Raw genomic sequence first — 22,200 nt, 5'->3', positions numbered from 1 at the left:
GAACAATAACAACACATACGCTATTGTCAGCCAAGGACGCCACCCAGGATCCTGGGTCCAGAGTTTTTATTGGAGTTTCCTTACGCAAGCACAAGTGAATTATTGTCCACATGACTGGACTCAATCTCCAGCACGCTTTCTTCTCCACTCAGAGGTCAGACAAACCCATATGGCTTTAAGCCCAACTCTCCAATCATATATTTGATCTTTCTGGCATAAATAGCCCCATCCTAAGTCATCCAATTAGCATACACTAGCAGAGTCTACCATGAACAAAGAGAGCCTTATCACTCCAGAAATTCCAAAGATACAGAGGTTCCCACACATGAACCAGGGGAAAAGGCCAGCTGAATTCTTTACATACAACACAAGATGTATCGTAACACAAAACAAGGCAATAATCAAGGCAGCATATTATTGGCAAGAGAATAGGCATACAGATGAACAGAAGACAGAACTCAAAAGACACCCACATAATTATACTCAACTGGTTTTTCACAAAGGAGCATAGGCAATTCACTTCAAAAGGGATAGTCTGCAACAAACAGGGCTAGATTTGACAAAAATATATGCAAAAAACTTAACACAAACAAAAGCATTACACAAAAACTAACTTGGGTCACAGATCAAAATGTAAAACACAGTACTATAAAACACCTTAAAGTAAAATAAGGAAAAAACCTTTGTAATCTTGAGTTATAATGTGTTTTTAAGTTGAACACTAATAGCATAATCCATGAAAGAAAATTACTGAGTTGGACTCTATTAATTTTTCAACTTTATGAAAAAATACTTTTAAAGAACTGAAAAGAAAAAACAGAATAAAACTACCGGCAAAACATCTATTTGATGAAAGATTTATACTATAATTAAGCAATCACACTCCTTGGGGTTTATCTGATTTCAAAACTTAGAGCCACTAACAATCTGGATATGAATGCTTATGGCAGTGTTATTCACAATGGGCAGACAAGGGAGATGCCCTTTTATAGCTGAATGAATAAAACTTTGGGGCACACACACAATAAAAAAAAAATCTGTTATCAAGCCTCAAAAGACATAAACTCTAAAGACAAGAAGACAGTCTCAAAAAGCTATATATAATTTGAACTGTAAGACATTCATGGAAAAGCAAAACTATAGAAATGGTGTACAGATCAGTGTTTTCTGAGCTCACTGAGGAAAGGATATACAGATGATGCAAAGAGGACATTTATATATTCGGACAGTAAAGCTGTTATTTATGAAACTGGAATGGTGAATACATGACACTGCATGCAGAGTTTTTAAAAAATCATTTAGGAGGTGAGGGCCCCCAGATGGAATGCAGAATGTGGCAAAAATCTAAATGTATTTGAAATGTATGGCTCTACATCACTAAAGAGGCTAGGGGAAAGAAGGCAGTGACCAGGACCACTCTGAAATGAATGGAGCTCATAAGACTAAAAGTAATGAATTATGCATAAACGTTTAGCACTTAGCCTACTTGATACTTGTGTCCTGGCAGCGCAAGGTAACAACACTAAAATTACCATACACGTAAGCTGGGATCTAGTTAGTAAATGGATGGTTGTTAATAAGCACCAGATCTCTCACCATTAGAGTGGGTGGTAACTGATAAACAAGGAAGGAAGACAAGTGTGATACAGTAATGGCTTACAACTGGTGATAGCAGCTTATGAACTCATGTTTAGCTTAACAAATGAACAGTTGTGCACAGGTATATATACTCAAGAGTGTGACACACACATGTCCCCTCCTGCCCCTCAGCTGACAGAGCCTAGAAACACACTTCACCTGCAAATCTTACTTTTTCATACCATTCTTCAATATAAAGGAGCTGGCTGCTTGGATAAACAGCTGATTCTAGCACTGAGGTAGGAAACATACAAGATGAGCCTGGAGCATCCTACAGTGCCAGAAAGTTAAGAAAAGATCTCAAAAATAAAAGTAAAACCCAGTGGGGGTATACATTATAAAGAAAAACATAAAATAAACATCCGTGAGGTCACAGTGATAGGACTAAAATGAAACAGAATAAATCCTTTGCCATATTACAGTAGAAACCCAAATAATTTATTAGACTCTCTGCCCTTAAGGAGATGAAAGATATAACCAGCCACTCCTTAACAGTAGGTACATATAGTTCCTGTCTTCTATATAGTACAATATAAAAAAGAGAAAAAGGAAAAGAATAACGTTACTGTGGAGCACCATGCTAGGGCAGATGATTAGGTATAACACTAACAATAAGTCAAATTGACAACCTGTGCTCTTAAAATGGTATGTGCTAGGGGCTGGGGATATATCTTAGTGGCACAAGTGCTTGCAGGGCAAGCTCAAGGTCCTGAGTTCGACTACTAATACCAAAAAAAAAAAAAAAAAAAAGATATGTGCTAAAAATGGCACTTAATCTCTGCAGTAGTGCTTCCAAAACCACATAACCCCACTGCAACCATAAGAAAAACATCAGACAAATTCCAATCCAGCAATATCCTGCACATTACCTGAAATACAAAGGTTCAATGAATCCAAGAGCTGGTCCTTGAAAGGATAAAATAAAACTGACAACTCAGCCAACCTTATCCAAAAAAGAAAGAAAATATTTAAATCCATGGAATTTGGAATGAAAAGGATGAAATCATAACAGATCCTGCAGAATCCAGAAGATCAACAATATCTACTTTGAGAACCCGCATTCTAATAAGATGGAAAACACAGAAGAAATTGACAGATTCTTAGACACATATGAATACCAAAACTGAATCTAAAAGATATAAAAATTCTAAATAAACCAGTATCAGTCAATGAAATTGAGGATGCAATTAAAACCTACCAACAAAAACAAGTCCAGGCCCTAACAGATTCACTGGCAACTCTACAAGAAATTTAGAGAAAACCTAATGCCACTATTTCTCAAACTCTTTAATGAAAATGAAAGGAAAGCAATACTCTCAAACACATTCTCAGAAGCAAGCATTACCCTGATAACCAAAAACAGAGAAGAATCCTACTAAAAATGAAAACTACTGGCCAATTTCCCTAATGAACACAGATGTAAAAATCCTAAAATAAGAGCAAATACAATGGAGCAAACTGTCAAGAAGATTATACACCATAACCAAGTGGGATTCATCCCAGGCATGCAGGGATGGTTCAACATATGTAAATCAATAAATGCAATTCACCATATGCTATGGTTTGTGTCTAGATGTCCCCTCAAAGCCTCACACAGTCATGGGGAGCAGGGTTTTTTGGAGGTAGCTGAATCTAGAGTTTGTGACTGATTCATGGTCCAATGCTGGGATTATAGATGAGTGCTACACCACCCTAGTGCAGGTAGCCTGCATACAATATAAGGGACAGAAAGAATTCTATCTCTCACTTGTTGCTTTTGCTGTTTTCCACTACCATGAACAGTTACCTCTCTGCTATGTGCCACCCTGCCTTGGAGCTAGCCGATTATGGACTTAAATCTCTACAACTGTGAGCTAAAAAAACCTTTCCTCCTTTAACTTTGTATGTTGGGTATTTTGTATCAGTAATGAGAAAAGTAACTAAGACATCATATTAACAGAGTCATAGACAAAAATCATATAGTCATCTCAATAGTTACAGAAAAAGCATGTGACAAAGCTCAACACCCATTCATGATAAAAACCCTAGAGAAAATTGGAATAGATGGTTTCATCTCAACCTGATAAAAGCCATCTATGACAAACCAACAGCCAACATCATACTAAATAGATGAAAAGCGAAAGCTTTCGCTCTAACATCAGGAACAAGACAAGGATAGCCACTATCACCACTCTTATTCAATATAGTTCTAGAGACATTAGCCAGAGCAACTAGACAAGAGAAGGAAATAAAAGAAATAAGAATAAGAAAGAATTTAAATTATCATTATTTGCAGACGACCTGATACTCTACATAGAAGACCCCAAAAATTCTACATAGATTCCTAGTTTCAATAACCAAATTCAGTAGCATAGCTCGACATAAAATCAACACTCAAAAATCAATAGAATTCCTATATACGAGTAACAAATTCACTGAGAGAAATTAGACAAGTTACACCTTTCATAATGGCATCCAAAAAAATGAAATACTTAAGAATCAATCTAACAAAGGAACTAAAACATCTTCACATTAAAAAGTACAGTACTCTGAAAAAGGAGATCAAAGAGAATATCAGAAAATGGAAAGATACCCTGTTCTTGGATAGGAAGAACCAATAGAGTAAAAATGGCCATACTCCCAAAACTGTTATACACATTTAATGCAATCTTGATCAAAATACCAAAAGAATACCTTACAGAATTAAAAAAAAAAAATCCTAAAATTCATTTAGAACCAGAAAAGACGTAGAATAGCAAAAGTAATTCTGGGCATCAAAGACAAGGCAGAGGGTAACACAATCCCTGACTTGAAATTAAACCACAAAGCTACAGTGATAAAAACAGCATGGTACTCACCAAAGAACAGATCTGAGGATCAATGGAATAGAAGATACAGAAACGACTCCAAACACACTCAGCCACCTTATCTTTAAGAAAGGAGCCAAACACTTTCACTGGAAGAAAGGTCTTTAATAAATGGTGCCAGAAAAACTGGCTTGCCACATGTCAAAGACCCATATCTTTCACCATGCACTAAACTAAAATCAAAATGGATCAAAGATCTACATATTGTAACAGAAACATTAAATCTGCTGGAAGACAGAATAGGCAGAACTCTTGAACACATAGGTGTAGCCAAAGATCTTATGAGTAATACCCTAATCACACAAGAAATACCACAACTGGGATCTCATCTTACTAAAAAAACTTTTCCATAGCAATACCAACAGAGTGAAGAGACAATTCACAGAGGGGGGAAAAATTTTTGCCAGCTGTTTCACAAACAAAAAACTGCTATCTAGAATACATAAGAAACTCAAAAACATCAGACCCTGCCACAAATTAAAAAAAAAAAAAAATCTAAAAATGGGATCTGAAATGAACAAACACTTCTCAGATGAAGTAGAACCAGCAAATAAACACACAAAAAAATTTCAATATCACTGGTCATTCAAGAAGTGCAAATTAGGGGCTAGGAATTTAGCTCAGTGGCACAGCGCCTGCCTGGCAAGCACAAGGTCATGAGTTCGATTCCTGGTACTGGAAAAAAAAAAAAAGAAGTGCAAGTTAAAACAACACTGACATTCCATCTCACTCCAGAAATAATAGGTATTAACAAGAAATCAGCCAATAACAAATGCTGGCTGGGCTGCAGGAAAAAGTAACCTTTCTCCAATGTTGGTGGGATTCTTCAAAAAAGTTGCAGAAAAATGAAATAATTTTCCTGATAAGCAAAATAATACCTGGAATCATTAGGTATGGATAATTAAAAGCTATTAATATATTAGGTGTATATGTAAAGGAGGAATTACGGTTGCAGATGAAATTATACTGCCAGTCAGCTCATCTTAAAACACGATCACTGTCCCAGAGTCTCTGGGCAGGCCTACTATAGTAACCACTCTTCAGAGGAAGAGGGAGGCAGACGAAGACAGGGGAACAGTCAAACCAATGCAAGGTTGCAGCTCTGAAGGAGGGAGGAGGCCATGAGCCAAAGGTGGCCATTGGAAGTTACGAAAAGGTAAGTAAGGAAATAGATTATCCCCTAAAGCTTCCAGGAAAACAGGCAGCCCTGCTAACATCTTGAATTTACCCAACTGGGACCTATGTCTGACTACTAACGTACAGAACAATAATAAATTTATGTCTCTGTAAGCCACTACATTTGTGGTAATCTGTTATAGCAGCAAAACAAAACTAAGACATCCTATTTTCTCAAATTCTGTAAGCTTCTTTCACTTTCTCCTGTTTTAGATTCAATTCTATTCCCACTGTTGACATTTTTTGTCACTTAAATATTAGTTTCCTCTTTTCTGTGATGCTTACCAAGCAGGTGGAAAGACAAATAGGCTAACATATAAGCACAGTAGTACCTGGAAAGGAAAAACAAACAAGGTGCAGTATGAGAAGTGGGACTTTTAACTGCTGCCAGTCTTACGATGCTGTGGACTCAGGAATAAGTCCAAGTCAAGATGTTTCACTGGGCTTTAGTTAACCCTTTAAAGTTTTCAGAGGACTAATGTTAGCTATGGTAGCTGGCAGAATTCAGTTAAAATGTGTATTTAATAAACGGAAATGCCGAGTATATTAGTGGTATAGTGCGATCCTTTTGCTGGATAAAAGAAAACAAATATACTTAGTGAACCCAATTCCTTCAGCAGCCAGAATATCCTTCTTTGAGATTCATGTTCCCTTAAACCAATCAAGTCACAGTGCAGTTCATTTAAGCTAATACGCACAGTATCACTACATCAAATGGAGTTTCTGGAAAATGGAGTCTAAAAACATTAATCTTCTTGTTTGGTCATACTGCAGAATTTCACATTTTAAGGACAAGCTCTCTTTGGGGGCAAAAAGTAGAAAAGGAGAGGTAATGAAAACATGGGATAAAATTTATGAGAACATAACAATCCCAGAATTTCATTATTTATAGCACTTAAAATTTACCAGTAAGTTTTAGGTAAGAATTAAAGTGACTTCTATGTTCTAAGAAAGTAGTATCAGGAGACAATATGATATCATACTAACTGGGACTGTGATACACAGAAGTTTTTTCTTTTTAACAACTGAACAGGAGCTGATAGGAACATATGTAAAGTGATACAAGTGCTTTTTATCTAAATTACAAAAATAAATGTGTACTAGAAGAGCCACTGCAACAGTCTGTAATCACAGAACACTGACAATAATCTTAATGCCCACTGTCAGCAGAGTAATTGAATAAACAATATACATCTACAAAATAAAGTAGTTTATGGGAGTATGAAATAACTGAGAAAGACCTCTCTGCAGTTATATGAACTAAATGAATACTTAAAATGAATCATGATGTGTGGGGAAACTAAAATGAAACAAAACAGTAACAAATGGACCTAACAGTATAGCAAATGAATAGCAACCACACAGGTAGGGGATGAGAACTAAAGGAATCTATGTCAACTTGGAAACAGTACTTCAAATTGTGTACTCTAAGGCTAAAAGTAAAAAAGAATGGTAAGCAAATATGTCAGCAAATTTATTTTTCATGAGGTGTATGTTTAAAACTGAAACTGTGTATTTATATATACTATAATCCTGACATATATAATATTCTCTACTATAATCTTAGTATGCATAACACACACACAAGTCAATACAGTGTGATACATTATGGTGAAGAGCCAGGTTTCTCATTTCTGAGAAATGAGTTAAAAATAAGGGAAGAGAGAAGGCTATAATGTATGCTGTGGTATACAGATACAGAAATATAGATGAAAGACTGTGTACATTCAACTCCTACCTCTGTTTACCACGATGCCTAAAAACAATTACACCCCAGAAGCAACAAGCATACCCAGCCCCAGATTCTAGTTTCTAAGTCTTATTCACCAACAATACTTTCCTTGGAGAAATGATTCAAGAGTCTGGAATATCTTGTAGTGCTAGAAAACAACAGAGAGCTTGAAAAATAAAGCTTGCCAGAAAGACACAGGAACAAACCTGAAGGCAATCCCAATAGTCAAATTCAGAACAATCTGAACACTAAAATAAATTCTACTTAAAATGGAATCTATCAATGCTAACAAAGCTGTGAAAATAAAATATTTGCATAATCTCAGACTATCTGCTCACAATACACTTATTTTATAATTATAAAGTGAAAAACAGTAATTCTGCATTAGAGAATCTTGGACGGTATCACCTTAATCAATTGAGCAAAATTAACATCAACAGTAGTAAGAAATCAAGATTATATACTTTCTGGATGCACTGAAAAGGGAAGAACATAATCTCTGTGGTGTTCTTGCCAGCACACATAATAGCAATCTCATCATAAGAAAGCATTCATACAAATGGGGCGGTCTCTTCAAAAGTTTTGTGGCAAGGAAAGAAAGAGGAAGACTGAGACGTGTCACAGACTGGAGGAAGTAAGACACCACACCAAACACTATGCGAGGAGCTAGGGATTTAGCTCAGCGGCACAGTGCCTGCCTGGCAAGCGCAAGGTCGTGAGTTCGATTCCCGGTACCGGAAGAAAAACAAAAAAACAAAACAAAACAAACACTACCCAAGTTTCTGGATTAGATTCTAGATCAGATAAAACAACACAAGAGAAAACTGGCATAATTTAAAAAGCGTCAGAATATTATTTAGAATTATATTAATGTACTTCCCTGGTTTTGATCAATGAATAATGGTAATGTGATGTATTAATATAGCAGATGATAATGGAAGATACACGGGAACTTTGGGTTTTTAGAAAGTTCTCTGTAAACTTAAAATTAGTTCAAAATAAACAGCTAAAAACAAGTAAATATCCATAAAATAAACATTCATCCCATATCACATATACCATTTTCTGGGTAAGAAAACAGTTCGTACCTGTCACCTTCAGGATATCACAAAAGCCTATTAAGCATGAATAATAAAAGAGTGCTCAGAAATGAATAAGTTATTAAAGAAATGAGAAAAGAAGGAAAAAATGGAAACAAAGCTTTTGGAAATGGGGAGGGGAGCAGGGGTTGAAGGGAAGATAGGGGAATCGGAAAAAAATCAAGTTATATCATGCATAGGTACAAATTCTCTATGATGAATATGATCATTATATCTATCTAAAATTTACCAATAAAATCTGATTTTTAAAAAAAGGGTAAGAAATATCTGCAGGTTATGTCTCCAAGGTAATGTAATTTTCACCTAAATCCAGACCATTATGTAATTGGTTTTTTTTTTTTTTTGGTACTGGGAATCAAACTCAGGACCTTATGCTTGCTAGGCAGGTGCTTGTGCCATTGAGCTATATCCCCGGCCCCGAGTACAGGCCCATTATATACATACATATATGTATTTTCAAAGCCAGAGTAAAATATTACCTAGCAAAATTTAAATTTTTTTAAAAAATGAATAGGTTACATAATTTAGTAATTAAAAAATTTCAAGGAAAGGGAATATATATCAAAAACAAATGTCCCCATTTCTTCTAGCAAACAAGAAAAGAGATCACAAATTAAGTCCCAGAACAAAGAGGAACTTCAGAGCTAGGAAAAGTCTCCAAAATTATTTGATGTACTTCTCTTCTCACAAGAGAAGTACACTATAGGCTATGACATATATGAGACGCTAATTATACAACCAGGGCTGAAATTTGAATTGGCTTATAGTGAGCCTAGCATTCTCATGCTATTTTCTACCTCATCATACACTAAACCATAAAAAAGACCACACAGATTAATTTTCCATCTCTGCCTCTTTACAAAACCCAATTTAAACTACTAAGTTGGCAGCTTGGCAAACACAGGTTGCCTGACTCCCCAAATCAGAGAAGGGATAAAAGATAAGGAGACCAGCACTTCACTAAGCTGAAAGTTGAAGAGCCTGGAGGCAAAACATTGTGGCTTTTGTTTTAGTCACCAAAAGACAATCAAAGAGAATAGCTTAGCTGAAGGTATTAACGCATTCAGGCTACAACAGCAACCTGGCTGACTCCTCAAATCCTTCCAACTAGGGAAACTTCTCAGCTTTGGTGTCCCTATTTACTATAACAAATTTATAGTATCTATTTGATATAACTAAAAACTCAAATTTTCTCCACAAATATTAAAATTTATATACATACTCTATGGCAAGTACTATGCTCTGTAAAAGAGGCATGGTAGTATACAAATCATTCTCTTTTTGTTCATGAATGACTTTTAAGTTCACTAACATGCTCTGTGAAATACAGGCTTAGACCTAGAAGGAGTTAAGAACATCCAACAACTCCACATGTCTAACAACTCCATATTTATGATCCATATTACTGGATTTTCCTTCCTTCCAGCCTTGTGCTAGCTTCATCTCCAGCTACTCTTCACCTTATACTACTCCTCTCAGCGATGTGACATCTTCCCACACATCGTAACTGTGTGACCTTCCCACATTACTGTACATGTTGCTGCTTAAGGTGCCACTCTTACTTCCTTGACCAAGACATCAACTTTGTGTTCATTCTTCAAAACTCAATTCAAATGTCACTTCGTTCTTGAAACCTTCTGAACAAACACACACACATAGTTATCGCTCCCTTCTGTGTTATTTAAATACACGTGCATACTAATCACATTTTATTTCTTATACTATCCTACGATCATCTGTTTATGTCTGCTTATGTTCTAGACTTTGAACTGATTAAGGCTAAAGGCAGTCTGATCTGTCTCAGAGTTCTCAGAATTTATCAGTATACCTGGGACATAGGAGCAGCTCAGAAAATAATTACTGAACTGAACTTCATATTGTAATATACTTAACCTATAAGACACAAATATTGAATGAAAAAATACATAATTATGCTTAAAGGAGCATAACAACATATTTGATAAATATTTTTAAACATAAAAGTTATATTAGCAGGACAAAATGAACCTATGCCAATTAATTAAATGTACATGGAAGATTCAATAGCCTGGTCAAGTAAAGAAAACATATGCTAAGGAAAACTTATTTTCTTGGTCTGATTTCATCCCCTTATCTGTAACAAGTGAGCTGGCACAGATCCCTTCTATGCTTTCAGGTTCTGTAATTCTGTTAGAGAGCTCAAAGAAGCAACACTAACTTGCGACTTCCATTTACCTAGTCAGACCGTCTCAACTTTCTGTAAGCCTTCTCTCCACTACCCCACACAGGCTGGCATCACATTTCTACTTACTTGCAAACTTCTATTGTGACATATGACACCTCAGAAACTTACTTTGTAAGGAGGCTATGTCACAATGTGTATGGAGAAAATACTGAATAGTAATGAATAGTATCTTTAGTTTAAGTGTTCCTATTTATTTTTAATTAAGTGGCAGTAACTGTCAGGTCTTAGTGGCATCTATGTCAACAAGTATTTACTGAGACATTATTTAATGCCAAAAACTAGAGGAGCAATGAGTGAGATAGTTAAAAGGTAGGTATCTTCAAGACATGGAGTAGGTATTAGAGACTAAAAATCTCAACACTGACTTAAATAATCACAGGCAGAAGAAATTTAGATAGGAAATGAGAAACCAACAGGAAAGTAACAAACAAAACTGGCAATTTAAGATAACTTGACAGAATGAGCAGAAGCAGAAATATTAGTTATAACTTCTAAAAGTCAAGTGTGATGTTTTCCTCTCTTACAATAAATTATGAAATTTGGTGGTCTCTCTCATTTTCAAAACTGCCATATTCTGCAGGTCTCCAGCGTCACCATCTTGGTAGAAGCCACTACCCTCTCTCACTAGAACAGCAGCTTCTAGGGCCCTGGCTACTTCCCTCTAACTCAGTCTTTCACCCGAGCATTTTAAAAATGTAACTCAAATTACATTCCTTTCCTCCCCCAAAGTCCTCTCACAGTCACCCCTCAGTTTAAGGGACAAGGACACACATACTTCCAGCTCTATGGACACTCTCAGCTGTCAGCCTCCTGCAAACCCTCTCCCGTCAGTGCTGAAGCTATCCTGGCCTTTTCACAGTTCCTTAAATGCTCCACAATCCCTCTTTTCCGGTCTTCTAATTACACGTACCTTTGAAACTACTTATCCGTGGGCTAACACAGTCTAAATACCATCTGGTGGAAAAGCCTTAACAAACACTCACACGGGTCAGGTCTTCCCCTAACACACTTTTTCACTTTGTGAATCCTCTGTAGCACATTCCCCACTCCTCAAGTGAAAATATGTAGTTAATGGGTCAGCTAAATATTTCAATTACATCTCCACCCACACACACTACAATATCAATTTAAGCACTGTCACACTGCCTTCTAGATTGCTGCATCCTCTCTGCCTTGTATATAACAGACACTCCAATACACTGAATGGATCCAAAGATACCTTTTGCTGAGATTCAGAAAAATAATACTAGAAAAGACTACAAGGAAAAAATCAAACAGAAAGTTTACAGAAACTTATACAGTACTTGGTTAGAAAGCTAATTTCTGAGTCTTTAAAATTATCTGCAATGTCTAACATAGCAGGGTCAGCAAACTTGTTCTTAAAGCTCAAACAGGAAATACATTTATGGTTAACAAGACTGTTGTGACTACTCCATCCTGTCACAGTAGTATGAAAGAAATCACAGGCTATACATGCAAATTACAGGCCATGGGCTGTGTTCTCATAATGCTTTATTTACAGAAACAGATGGGCAGTCTGCAGATAGCTGCATGCTGGCCCCATTAATATATATTCTGAAGAAATGGTTTAGGAAAAATTAAACAAGCGGCAGCAGTGTGGGGGTAGGGATCCAAGCTCTAATTCCTCTGTGTCTGTAGGGTGACTGTCACTTTATCTTTCCAGTCCTCAGTATCTTTATCTACAAAATGAGTTAAGCCTAAATCATGTGCATGTCACTTCATTTTCTGACATTTCACTTTTCTGCATATAAAAGACCAAAGAGTAAAAGACCAAAGTAGACAGCCCAAGGGAGGATAGCAATATATAAACTCCACTGTGATAACTAATATATGTAAAATAAAAGCTCAGAATAAATATATAAATTACAGTTACAGAGTATAGAAAGGTCTAATGTCTAGCAAAACCGAAACTGGGAGGTACAAAGTTACTCACTTTCCCTAGTGTGGCCCCATCTAGCAAGCTGAGCAGTTATGATTCTTTTTTTTTTTTCCTTTTTTGGTGCACAGGCTTGAGCCCAAGACCTTTGTGTATACTAAGGCAGTTATGATATATCTCAACAGAAACATAATAAAAATAGAGGACAGTTAAAACAATCAAAAGAGTAAAAACATTCAATAGAAACAAGATAAAATCATTCTTTTTCAAAAGATGCTTTCAATCAGAAGAAATCTAGAACTGTAATTATTAATTTAAAATTAAATCAAATAAATGCATTTATCATTTACATGGCTAGTAATTAAAAAGCATGTTTTTTTTTTTTGTGTGTGTGTTTTGAAACAGGGTCTTACTATGTAGTTCAGGCTGGCCTTGCACTCACTAAGTAGCCTAGGCTGGCCTCGAACTCGCAGCAATCCTCCTGCCTCTGCTTCCTGAGTGCTAGGATTACCGACATGCAGCACCACACCCAGCTCAGCAAGCCTTTTTATTTTGTAATCTACAGAGTGCTAATCTAACATTACACTTGAATACTGGACACTCTTTTCAAGTCAGTATCACAGAGTATTTTTCCTAGGAAATAGAGCTGAAAATATTACAAGTTGTATTCTCTATGCCATGCTTTTTTAAAAGGCGGGAAAGAAATCTAAAATCTAAAGAACAGTATTTCCCATTATCTTACTAGCTCTCCATAGCCATTCTTAAAAAGGAGTCATCTTTAAATCCCATGGTAATTTACAGAAAATATGCATCCATTCACACACTTGTGCATACTTAACTAATTATGTCCAATTATTATATGACATCAAGAGTAGTAATACAGTAATAGTAAAAACATATTTCAAAGTCTCCATATAAAAGCTATGATTAGCTACACCACTATAAATCACTAGGGAAAGACACATGAATAATTATGCCACCAGTTTAATTTAAACTGAATTTGATTAAACTGTGCTTAAAATTTACTATTTTATTTTTAAATCAAATGTATAACTTATTAGACCCAAACCTACTGATGTCAAAAGTTATTCTAGTTAACAAGAGTATTGTCTTTTAAAAATTTGAAAAATGCATCTCCAGGTGTGTTAGGCAAAATAAAGGCCCCTCAGCGCTGTCCATGTTTTAATCCCTGGAATCTACAAGGTCAGATTACATTGTAAAGAAGAATTAAGGCTATAGCTGAAGTTAAAGCTACTAGTCAACTGAACTTAAAATAGGGGTAGTATACTGAAACAGCTAGACTGGCCCAATACAGTGATATAGGTCCTTCACAGAAAGAGGGATACAGAAGGAAGACTCTAGCAACAGGGACTGACCTACCACTGCTGACTCTGAAGACAGGAAATCCAATCACAACAGGAATGAAAAAATAGACATTATGATAAGACCATAAGATGTTAAAAAATCCTGAAGAACTTTTACCAACAAATGATAAATTTAGATGAAATTTTTGAAAGCCACACATGAATAAGTATATTTTTTAAATAGGCCAGTATCTTAAAACCTTCTCACCAAGAACATTTCAGGTCCAGAAGCCTGAACTCTGGTGAATTCTTTTAAACACTTAAGGAAAAAGAAGTCAACATCAGTTATATACAAACTCTGTCAAAAAATAAAAACGGAATATTCTTGACTCATGACGAAGCATAAAGTTGATACCAAATATGCACCCAAAAGAAGATTATCATAAAGCAGAACAGTTTTACTCATGAGCATAACTACAAAAGATATAAATAAAATATAAGGTAATATAGTCTAACAACATTAAAAGGAATAATACATTACAAACACGCAAACGTGTTCCAGCAATGGAAAGGTAATTTAAAATCTGAAAATAAAGCAATGCAATCCACCAAACCAATGGGAGAAAAAAAATGATTCAATTATATCAAAAGATGTAGACAAGTATTTGGCCAACAGTAATACAATTCACAACAAAAATTGCGCAAACAAAATAAAAGGGAACCTCTATAACCTGGTAATATTTGCTTTCCTCTCCAGCCCCCCAGAAAATTTTAATGGTGACTAACAGTGCTTCTTCTGAAATTTTATCAACGTTGTTTGTCATCCTAACATGGGGACCGGGGACGGGGGGCGCTCACACATGAAATGATTATCTAGTATACTTGGAAATTCCAAAAACATCCACAGGTCAATTATTAGAATAAGGAAGTAAACAACAAAACTTTGAAAATAAACATTTTAAAGTGGGAACATTTATAGTAGCAAAATCAAAGATCTAAAATATATGTGGACATTTTACAGAAGAGTATAAAACATTTGCAAGAAATACTGCTGAAGTCTATACAAATGGAGAAACAGGATTAGGAAAATACCATAAATATTCCAGTTCTCTCCAAGCTGATCTCATAAATTCAATGCAATCCTTTTCAAAATCATTCCAAGGGCCTTCACGGAAATTGACGAGTTCATCCTTATACTCAAAGGGGAACATAAACAGCTAAGAAAAGCTGGAAAAATCTTGGACAAAAACAAAGATGGAAGACTTACACTACCAGACATCAAAACTTTTAAATCTACAAAAATTAAAACTGCGCAGTATGGTCAGGAGAATAGACAAGTTGACTAATCTGTGCAGTCACTGATTCATGAAAGATAATCCCACAACAGAATGGGGAACGGTGGTTCTCTGCACCTCCCCAAAATTAACTTTAACCTCTGTCAATTTCCAGGTGAATTGTAGGAAGATTAAAATATAAACCAACAAATAAAATCTTTAGCAGAAAACACGGGAACATATCTTTGTGACTTTAAGGTAGGCAAAGATTTTACATTTTAAAAAGTAGTAATAAGGGAAAAAATGATAAACTGGATAATACTGAAACTGTCGTATCATCAACAGACACTACTAAAAAATTTAAAGGGCAACCTAGAGTAGAAAATGTATCATACACATAAATATTTTATAAATATATATTACCTTACATATATAAAATATTTATATCCAAACTATATAGTTTTTACAAATAAGTAAGAAAAAATATAGATAACCCAACAGAAGGCACTTCACAGAAAAAGATACCCTAAAGGCCAATGAGTATCTGTGAAGGTAATCAGTGAGTAGTTATGAAGGAAAATGACAAAAATCTCAAAGCAATACTACTGCGCCCCCACCGGGACAGCAAACATGTAAAAACAGGCAATACTAAGTGCAGACAAGAAAGCAGAATTTCTGAAATATTCATTTACTGCTAATGGGAGCTGTCAACAAGCTCACTTTGGAAAACTACCTGTACACACAAGCATATGCTATAACCAATGGGTCTCTTGCTACATGTCCTATCAACAGAAATAAAAAATGTCCACCATAAAACACACAGCAAGACATTCACAACAATGTAATTCTCTAATAGTCAATAACAAAGAAACTAAATACTTATCAACAATGGGATAAAATAAGTACTCTATTCCCAAAAAGGAATATGACATAAGAGGAACAAACTATAGCTGACAAATACCTTATATTAATAAAAGAATCCGGACATTAAGCAGCACATGTGGATGATTCCATCTATACAGAGGTTAAGCATTGACAAACTAATCTGCCTAGGGCCAGAAATCAATCAACAGTGGTTGCATCTCTCTGTGTTGGTGAAAATATGACCAAAAGGAACAGAAAAAAAATCCTGGGATGACAGAATATTATATATTTTAATCTGCATAACTATCAAACAAGTATATACATTTATCAAAATTCTCTGGGCTGTTCGCAGATTTGTGTATTTTATTTCACATAAATTATACGTCAACAAAATTCTGCTAGCATTTAAACAACACACACAGAATTCAAGACCGGTGTTATGCAAAGTACTGAGTCTACAAACTATTTGTTGGGGGGATCCATGGTAAGTGCACCACAATGAGTACCAATGCACTGAGCCCTTCAAGGAGAAACTCTTACTACAGGAAACAGTAAGAGCCAAACAGTGAATCAAATTAAAATATGAAGTACTACATATTCTGGTGAAAGCACCTTTTCTTGACCCAGCCTGGGTTAAGCCTTGTTACAGAAGTGAAGAAAAGTGAGAACATGCTGAAGTTCTTTTCCGCTTAAATCAGACATTAGTTATGGCAACAGAGGACTGAAAGGTACTATCAGAAAACATCAGCTATTTTTTTTTTTTAACATCAGCTATTAAATGGCTCATTGCTGCCATCTGCTGGACACTATGTTCATGTGCCCTTGAATCACAAAAAGTACTAGCAAGAAAAAACAGAAAGCCCTAAACTGCAGTCTTTCCTTTTTTATGCAACAGGACTAAGACACTTTCTCTAAATTAAAATGTATGTTCCCTCTATACTTTTACAACTTAAAAAACCTCTGGTAACAATGTCTGTTTTTTCCAAACCACAGTACTGTATTAATATAGAAAATTACATTGCTTAAAATCTACCAGGGGTGTTAATGTATCCACAAAGATTACTAACTTGATTTTCTCAAAAATCATACTGTATATAAATATAATCATGATGAGTCACTTTTAAACACCCCTGCTATATTTTATCCATATGGCTTATTTATTCACAATATTTGTATTTCCTAAAATACGCTTGTATAAAATGCACGTTAGGTCTTACATCACACACATACCTGGGTTTCTTCACCTTTCAGGACATAGGAAAATAACATTTCCTGTCCTCTTAATATTTACTGGGACCATACACATGATTAGGGCTGGTCAACAGGTTGTGAGTGAGAGTGTAGGTGCCACCTGCAGGCCAAAGCAAGTAACTGCATGAGTGAGACTTTCTGGCTCCTCATGAAAAGGGGCCTCAAAAACGGACACCCGAGTGAGGTAGCTTAGGTCACTAAAGACAACTGCCTTAGAGAACTGTCCAGACCTACAGCAGACTTTCTAACAACAAAAAACTAAAACTTGTACCGCGTTAAGCCAGTAAAGAGCTGTTGCTTGAATGGGAGCTCAGCACAGCACAGCCCAGGGTTCTCAAGAGCAGCACTACTGCCAGGTTAGGCTAGGTAATTCTTTGTTATACGCACTACTCTGTGCACAGAGAGATGATACACAGCATTCCTGGCCTCCACTCACCAAGTGACATTCCTAATGTTACAAGTGAAACTGTCTCCACTGTCCTACGCCCCCTCAAGAACCACAGGCCTAGCTTAACCTGACCGATACACTATGTACAGTATGTACATGTCTGATGACGTCTGCTTATATGTGTGAGTACACTAATGTCCAATGTCATATATTCTCCATGCTTTACTACGTGCTTTATAGGCCCTTAACAGACATGAATTATTTTTCAAACTAGGAAATTTAATTCATAAATTAAAACTGAAAGCAATATATTGTCTTTTTATAGTAAGGTAAACAAACTATTTCAAAGGGTATATAAATCCATACATACTATGCTGTTCATTTCAGAAGACTCATAGCTCCCAACAGGATGGACGTTTCCAATGGGTTCCAAGCCCTCTTCATCCCACATGTACGTCCCATCAGAGCTATCGGATGGAGAGAGTTCAAATGAAGAACCAGCTCTGTAATCTGTATCCGGTGAAATCAAGTTATTTCCAGAAGTATGTTTTGCACATTCACTCCTGTCTTCAGTTGATTTAAAAAGAGATAAAAAGTTATTAATTCATACAAAATAGTTATCATTTCTACAATATAAACTCTATAACAGTTTCACATGTTATAGCAAAAAGGCTCAAAAAAAGTATTCACAACCATAGCATTTTCTAAGCTCTAAACAATTAAAAAGTCAAAGTCAAAAGCCAGTAGGCTTTTGTTAAATAGTAATGTTAAATAGTGAACAAAAGGAAAGTTCTGCCATCTGTATTTCTGCAACATTTCTAAAAATGTAAGTCTCATATTCCTTTAATATTTCCCAAGGTACTCATTTTTAACCACTAGCCAGGAAACTCCCTTCTTCTGCGTACATTACTTACCCTCACAGCCCCCTCCTGGTAAGGAAAATATTTGCTCTGGCAGACACCTTTGTAAGACCTTTTGACAATCAGAACTTTATATACATTTCTACACATGACCAATCCCTTCTTTAAACTACATGCCTTGATCCAAGTCCTTCAGTTTGTTCTTTATTTGGGATATATGGATACAGAGATACCTTTTCTCTAGTATTTAGTGCCAGGATAATCTACTGTAAAGGGAAACATTAAAAAAAAAAAAAAGCTCACTTTCTTCAATTAAAAAATATATGAAGCTACTCTGGAAGTACTGACTGTAAGATTGATAGTAAGATTTATAATAAGAAATAAAATTGCTAAGAAGAAAATCTCCTGAGATTAAAAAAAATCAGATTGGAAATAGTCTATATTATCTCACTTGCCCTTTGGTACAGCTATACTCTCACAAACAGTAATGATCTGTCACCTAACAGGAGAGATGGTTTGTTTGATGGTATACCACTGTGTGGGGTAAGTGGGGGGAAAAAATAATTTGGCAAGCACTGATTATACTAAGTAGGAAAAGGGGTATGCATGACAGCTCAAGAAGGGCAAAGGCAAGAGTATTTTCACTAATTTCATTTTAGATAGGGTGAAAAATGGGCTAGAGAGGAAAGTCACAAGGAAGATAACTACTGTCCACTCAAGTTTCATCTAGATCCATCTCTCTGTGAAACTAACAGTATCTTGGGAATTTATCAGAAAATCCTAAATGTAAATTCATTAATATTATCTAGGAGAAAGGAAATAAACTTAAGGACATTAATATTTACCAGATACACTTATATCTAGCCACTCATCGGTTTTACTGAAGTCCTTTTCATTTTCCTTAGGGGAATCAAAGATATCCTTTGATGCAACACTCTCATGCTTTTCTTCTTTGAGAGAAATTTCCTCTGGAGTTATTCTAGTTCTGTTGGAGTCTTCTATATCTATAAAATCATCACTAAAGTCTTCACTTAAATCATTTTTATCAGAAGATGACAAAGAAGACAACGAAATATCATCCACATCATCACTCAAGTATCTCATTTTAGCATCATGTTTCATGGTCTGGTCATTTGCTGTTCTGTAACTTTCATTTTCAATTACTTCTTGGTCCTTCTTAGTAGTACTGTCCTTAGTCAAATCTGCAGTCTCTTCCTCTACACACATGTCAGCAGGTGAATTTTTATTACCATCAACTGTGAGGGTTCCAGCAAATGGAGGTCGGCTAGATTTCAGAAGAGAAGGATGAACCATCCTATAACCCAAAGAGGAAGTTACACCTGGGCCATTGGGTAAAGCCAACTTCTTTCCACCAGCAACATAAGGCCTATGAAATCCATACCCCAAATGTTCATTCCCATTGAGTACTTCTGACTGCCGGGTATTTCTTGTTAGTATACTTGACCGGAGAGGCACTCGAATGGGTAGCTGTTGGTTCTGATAAGGCTTTGTGAGATCTACAGCTCTATTGAAGGAATGTGACCTGGTTATAGATGAAGGGGGAAGGAATGAATTCTCAATGGAATGTGAAAAACTCTGTGACCTTACCATTTTCTCACAAGTAGTAGATTTAATATTGTCTGGGGACTGTGCTAAGCTTTCTCCAGAACTGCTTCTGGTGGCACAGGAGTTTGCTCTAGGGCTTTGCATGCTGCTAGTGGATCGGCTGCCATAAAATCCATTCAGCTGAGATTTCGGAGCACTGATCGAAGAAAAGGAAGTCCTTCCCAATAATGTGCCTTTGGTGAATTTACCCAAATTAGATGGTCCAGAAAAAGACTTTTGGTTTAATTCTTCTGTAGATGACACAAACATAGTGGATGGCTTTGCTATCTTTGATGTGAATAAAGAAGCACTTTTCAAACTTCCTTTTACTCCATTTTTATCAAACCTTCCTTGAGTAGGAGCATGTTTTTCAGGATCGATTACTTTATCATGTAAATTTTGAGTATTATTAGGCTCTTCAGTACTTTGAGCACTAAGTTGATATTTACTTGCTTTTCTCCAGTTAAATGAATGGGACAATGAACAATCAGATCCATTGTTTTTGATGTAACTGTTCACATTACCACTCTTTGACGTTCCTAATAAATTAACAGCTGTCCCATTTGGCACTGGCTGCAGCGTACTTCTTACAGATTTTGCTCCATACTTTGGCAACTTGGAACCCAAAAATGTTTTGATTTGTGTTTTTTCTTCCATGAGCTATAAGGTGCATTTGTTCTTAAAATCTGTCAGAATCTGAGGAGAAAAAAAAGTACATTAAACATTCCTAAAGATTATTACACGGATACATAAACATAGAGAACTACATGTAGAAAAACCTGAAAGCTATTTATGGTTCCTACAAAACTCACAAGCATTGACTATACTAATTAAACCAATTACTTTATGCTGGAAGGAAACACTTTTATACTTTTATAAACGTGGCCTATAGTTGACAGCAAAGCCCATAAATAATAAAATTAGACTATAAATTTGAATATTAAAAAATATTTCTATAGTACGCTGTCCAATTTCCAGTCAAAATAATGTTTACCTTTCGAGTCATACTCTCCTTAAAAGCATAAACATGTGATTTTATGTTTTAAAAAAACATACATCATCTTACAAAACCTGGAATATATTTTTAAAACTTTACTAAGCCATGTAACAGGTGGTGGTAAGGAATAAAACAACCTCAAAAAACATTCCTCAACATTAGTGGTTGAAACATTATCAATTGTCATGTTAAGCAACTATCTCAAGAGACTTTCCATACAGTAACATAAACAGACTACTGTTAGTGCAAAGGTGAGAAGAACAAACATTTAATGAAGTTGATTCATTCATTAATCTCAATTTATTTTAAAGATAAAGCAAAACTACAAACACAAAAAGGTCAATGTACCCACAAGAGCATAAAACTAGTAACTGTTTAATAAATTAAGGCATGCCCTATGATGAGATTATAAAGATGCAAGATAAATATTAAAATGTAAGAGAAATATGGTCATCATCTGCTTATATATAAAAATTCTGTGAAAACACAAAAGCAAAATATAAAAAAAAGAAAATACATGCCTTTGGGTTACTGGTTTTTTTGCATATATTTTATAACACTGTTTTTAATTTGTTAAACTTTTAAATTTAAATCTGGTTGAATGCCGGGCATGGTGGCACATGCCTGTAATCCTAGCACTCAGGAGGCTGAGGCAGGAGGATAGGGTGAGTTTGAGGCCATCCTGGGCTACGAATAAGTTCAAGGCCCGCCTGAACTACACAGTGAAATCCTGCCTTAAAAAGAAAAACTAGTCGGGCCTGGTGGTGCAATGCCTGTAGTCTCCAGCACTTGGGAAGCTGAGGCAGGAGGATCACTATAAGTTCGAGGACAGCCTAAAGCACATAGGAAGACCCTATCTCAAAAAACCCAAAAAAAAGAAAAAAAAAGCAAGAAACCTGGCCTGAGTTAGTTTCTAGAGTACGTAAGTTTTGTTAATTATGTCAAAAGTAAACATTAAGAAAGATCATACAAACTCTCAAGTAATACAGTTACAGAACATCTTGTCCCCAAAAACTAATACTGTAAAAGGGGCAGAATATATAT

At 35.7% G+C, this 22,200-nt stretch overlaps 1 protein-coding gene across 2 annotated transcripts in view; it reads right to left on the bottom strand.

The window, feature by feature from the left end:
- Ccser2 (coiled-coil serine-rich protein 2) overlaps positions 1-22,200 on the bottom strand; it is a gene marked incomplete in the record, with an annotated part of 160,295 nt that overhangs the window by 97,789 nt on the left and 40,306 nt on the right. For both annotated transcript variants that reach the window (XM_005407889.2, XM_013506323.1), the window contains 2 exon segments: positions 18,065-18,261; positions 19,400-20,855. In XM_005407889.2, the coding sequence (XP_005407946.1) occupies positions 18,065-18,261; positions 19,400-20,816 (1,614 nt within the window).

Source organism: Chinchilla lanigera, unplaced genomic scaffold, assembly GCF_000276665.1.
Source record: "Chinchilla lanigera isolate Chin_1 unplaced genomic scaffold, ChiLan1.0 scaffold00109, whole genome shotgun sequence".
Classification (NCBI taxonomy): Eukaryota; Metazoa; Chordata; class Mammalia; order Rodentia; family Chinchillidae; genus Chinchilla; species Chinchilla lanigera.
The sequence above is the reverse complement of the archived record's forward strand: the minus strand, read 5'-3'. Positions and strand labels throughout refer to the sequence as shown.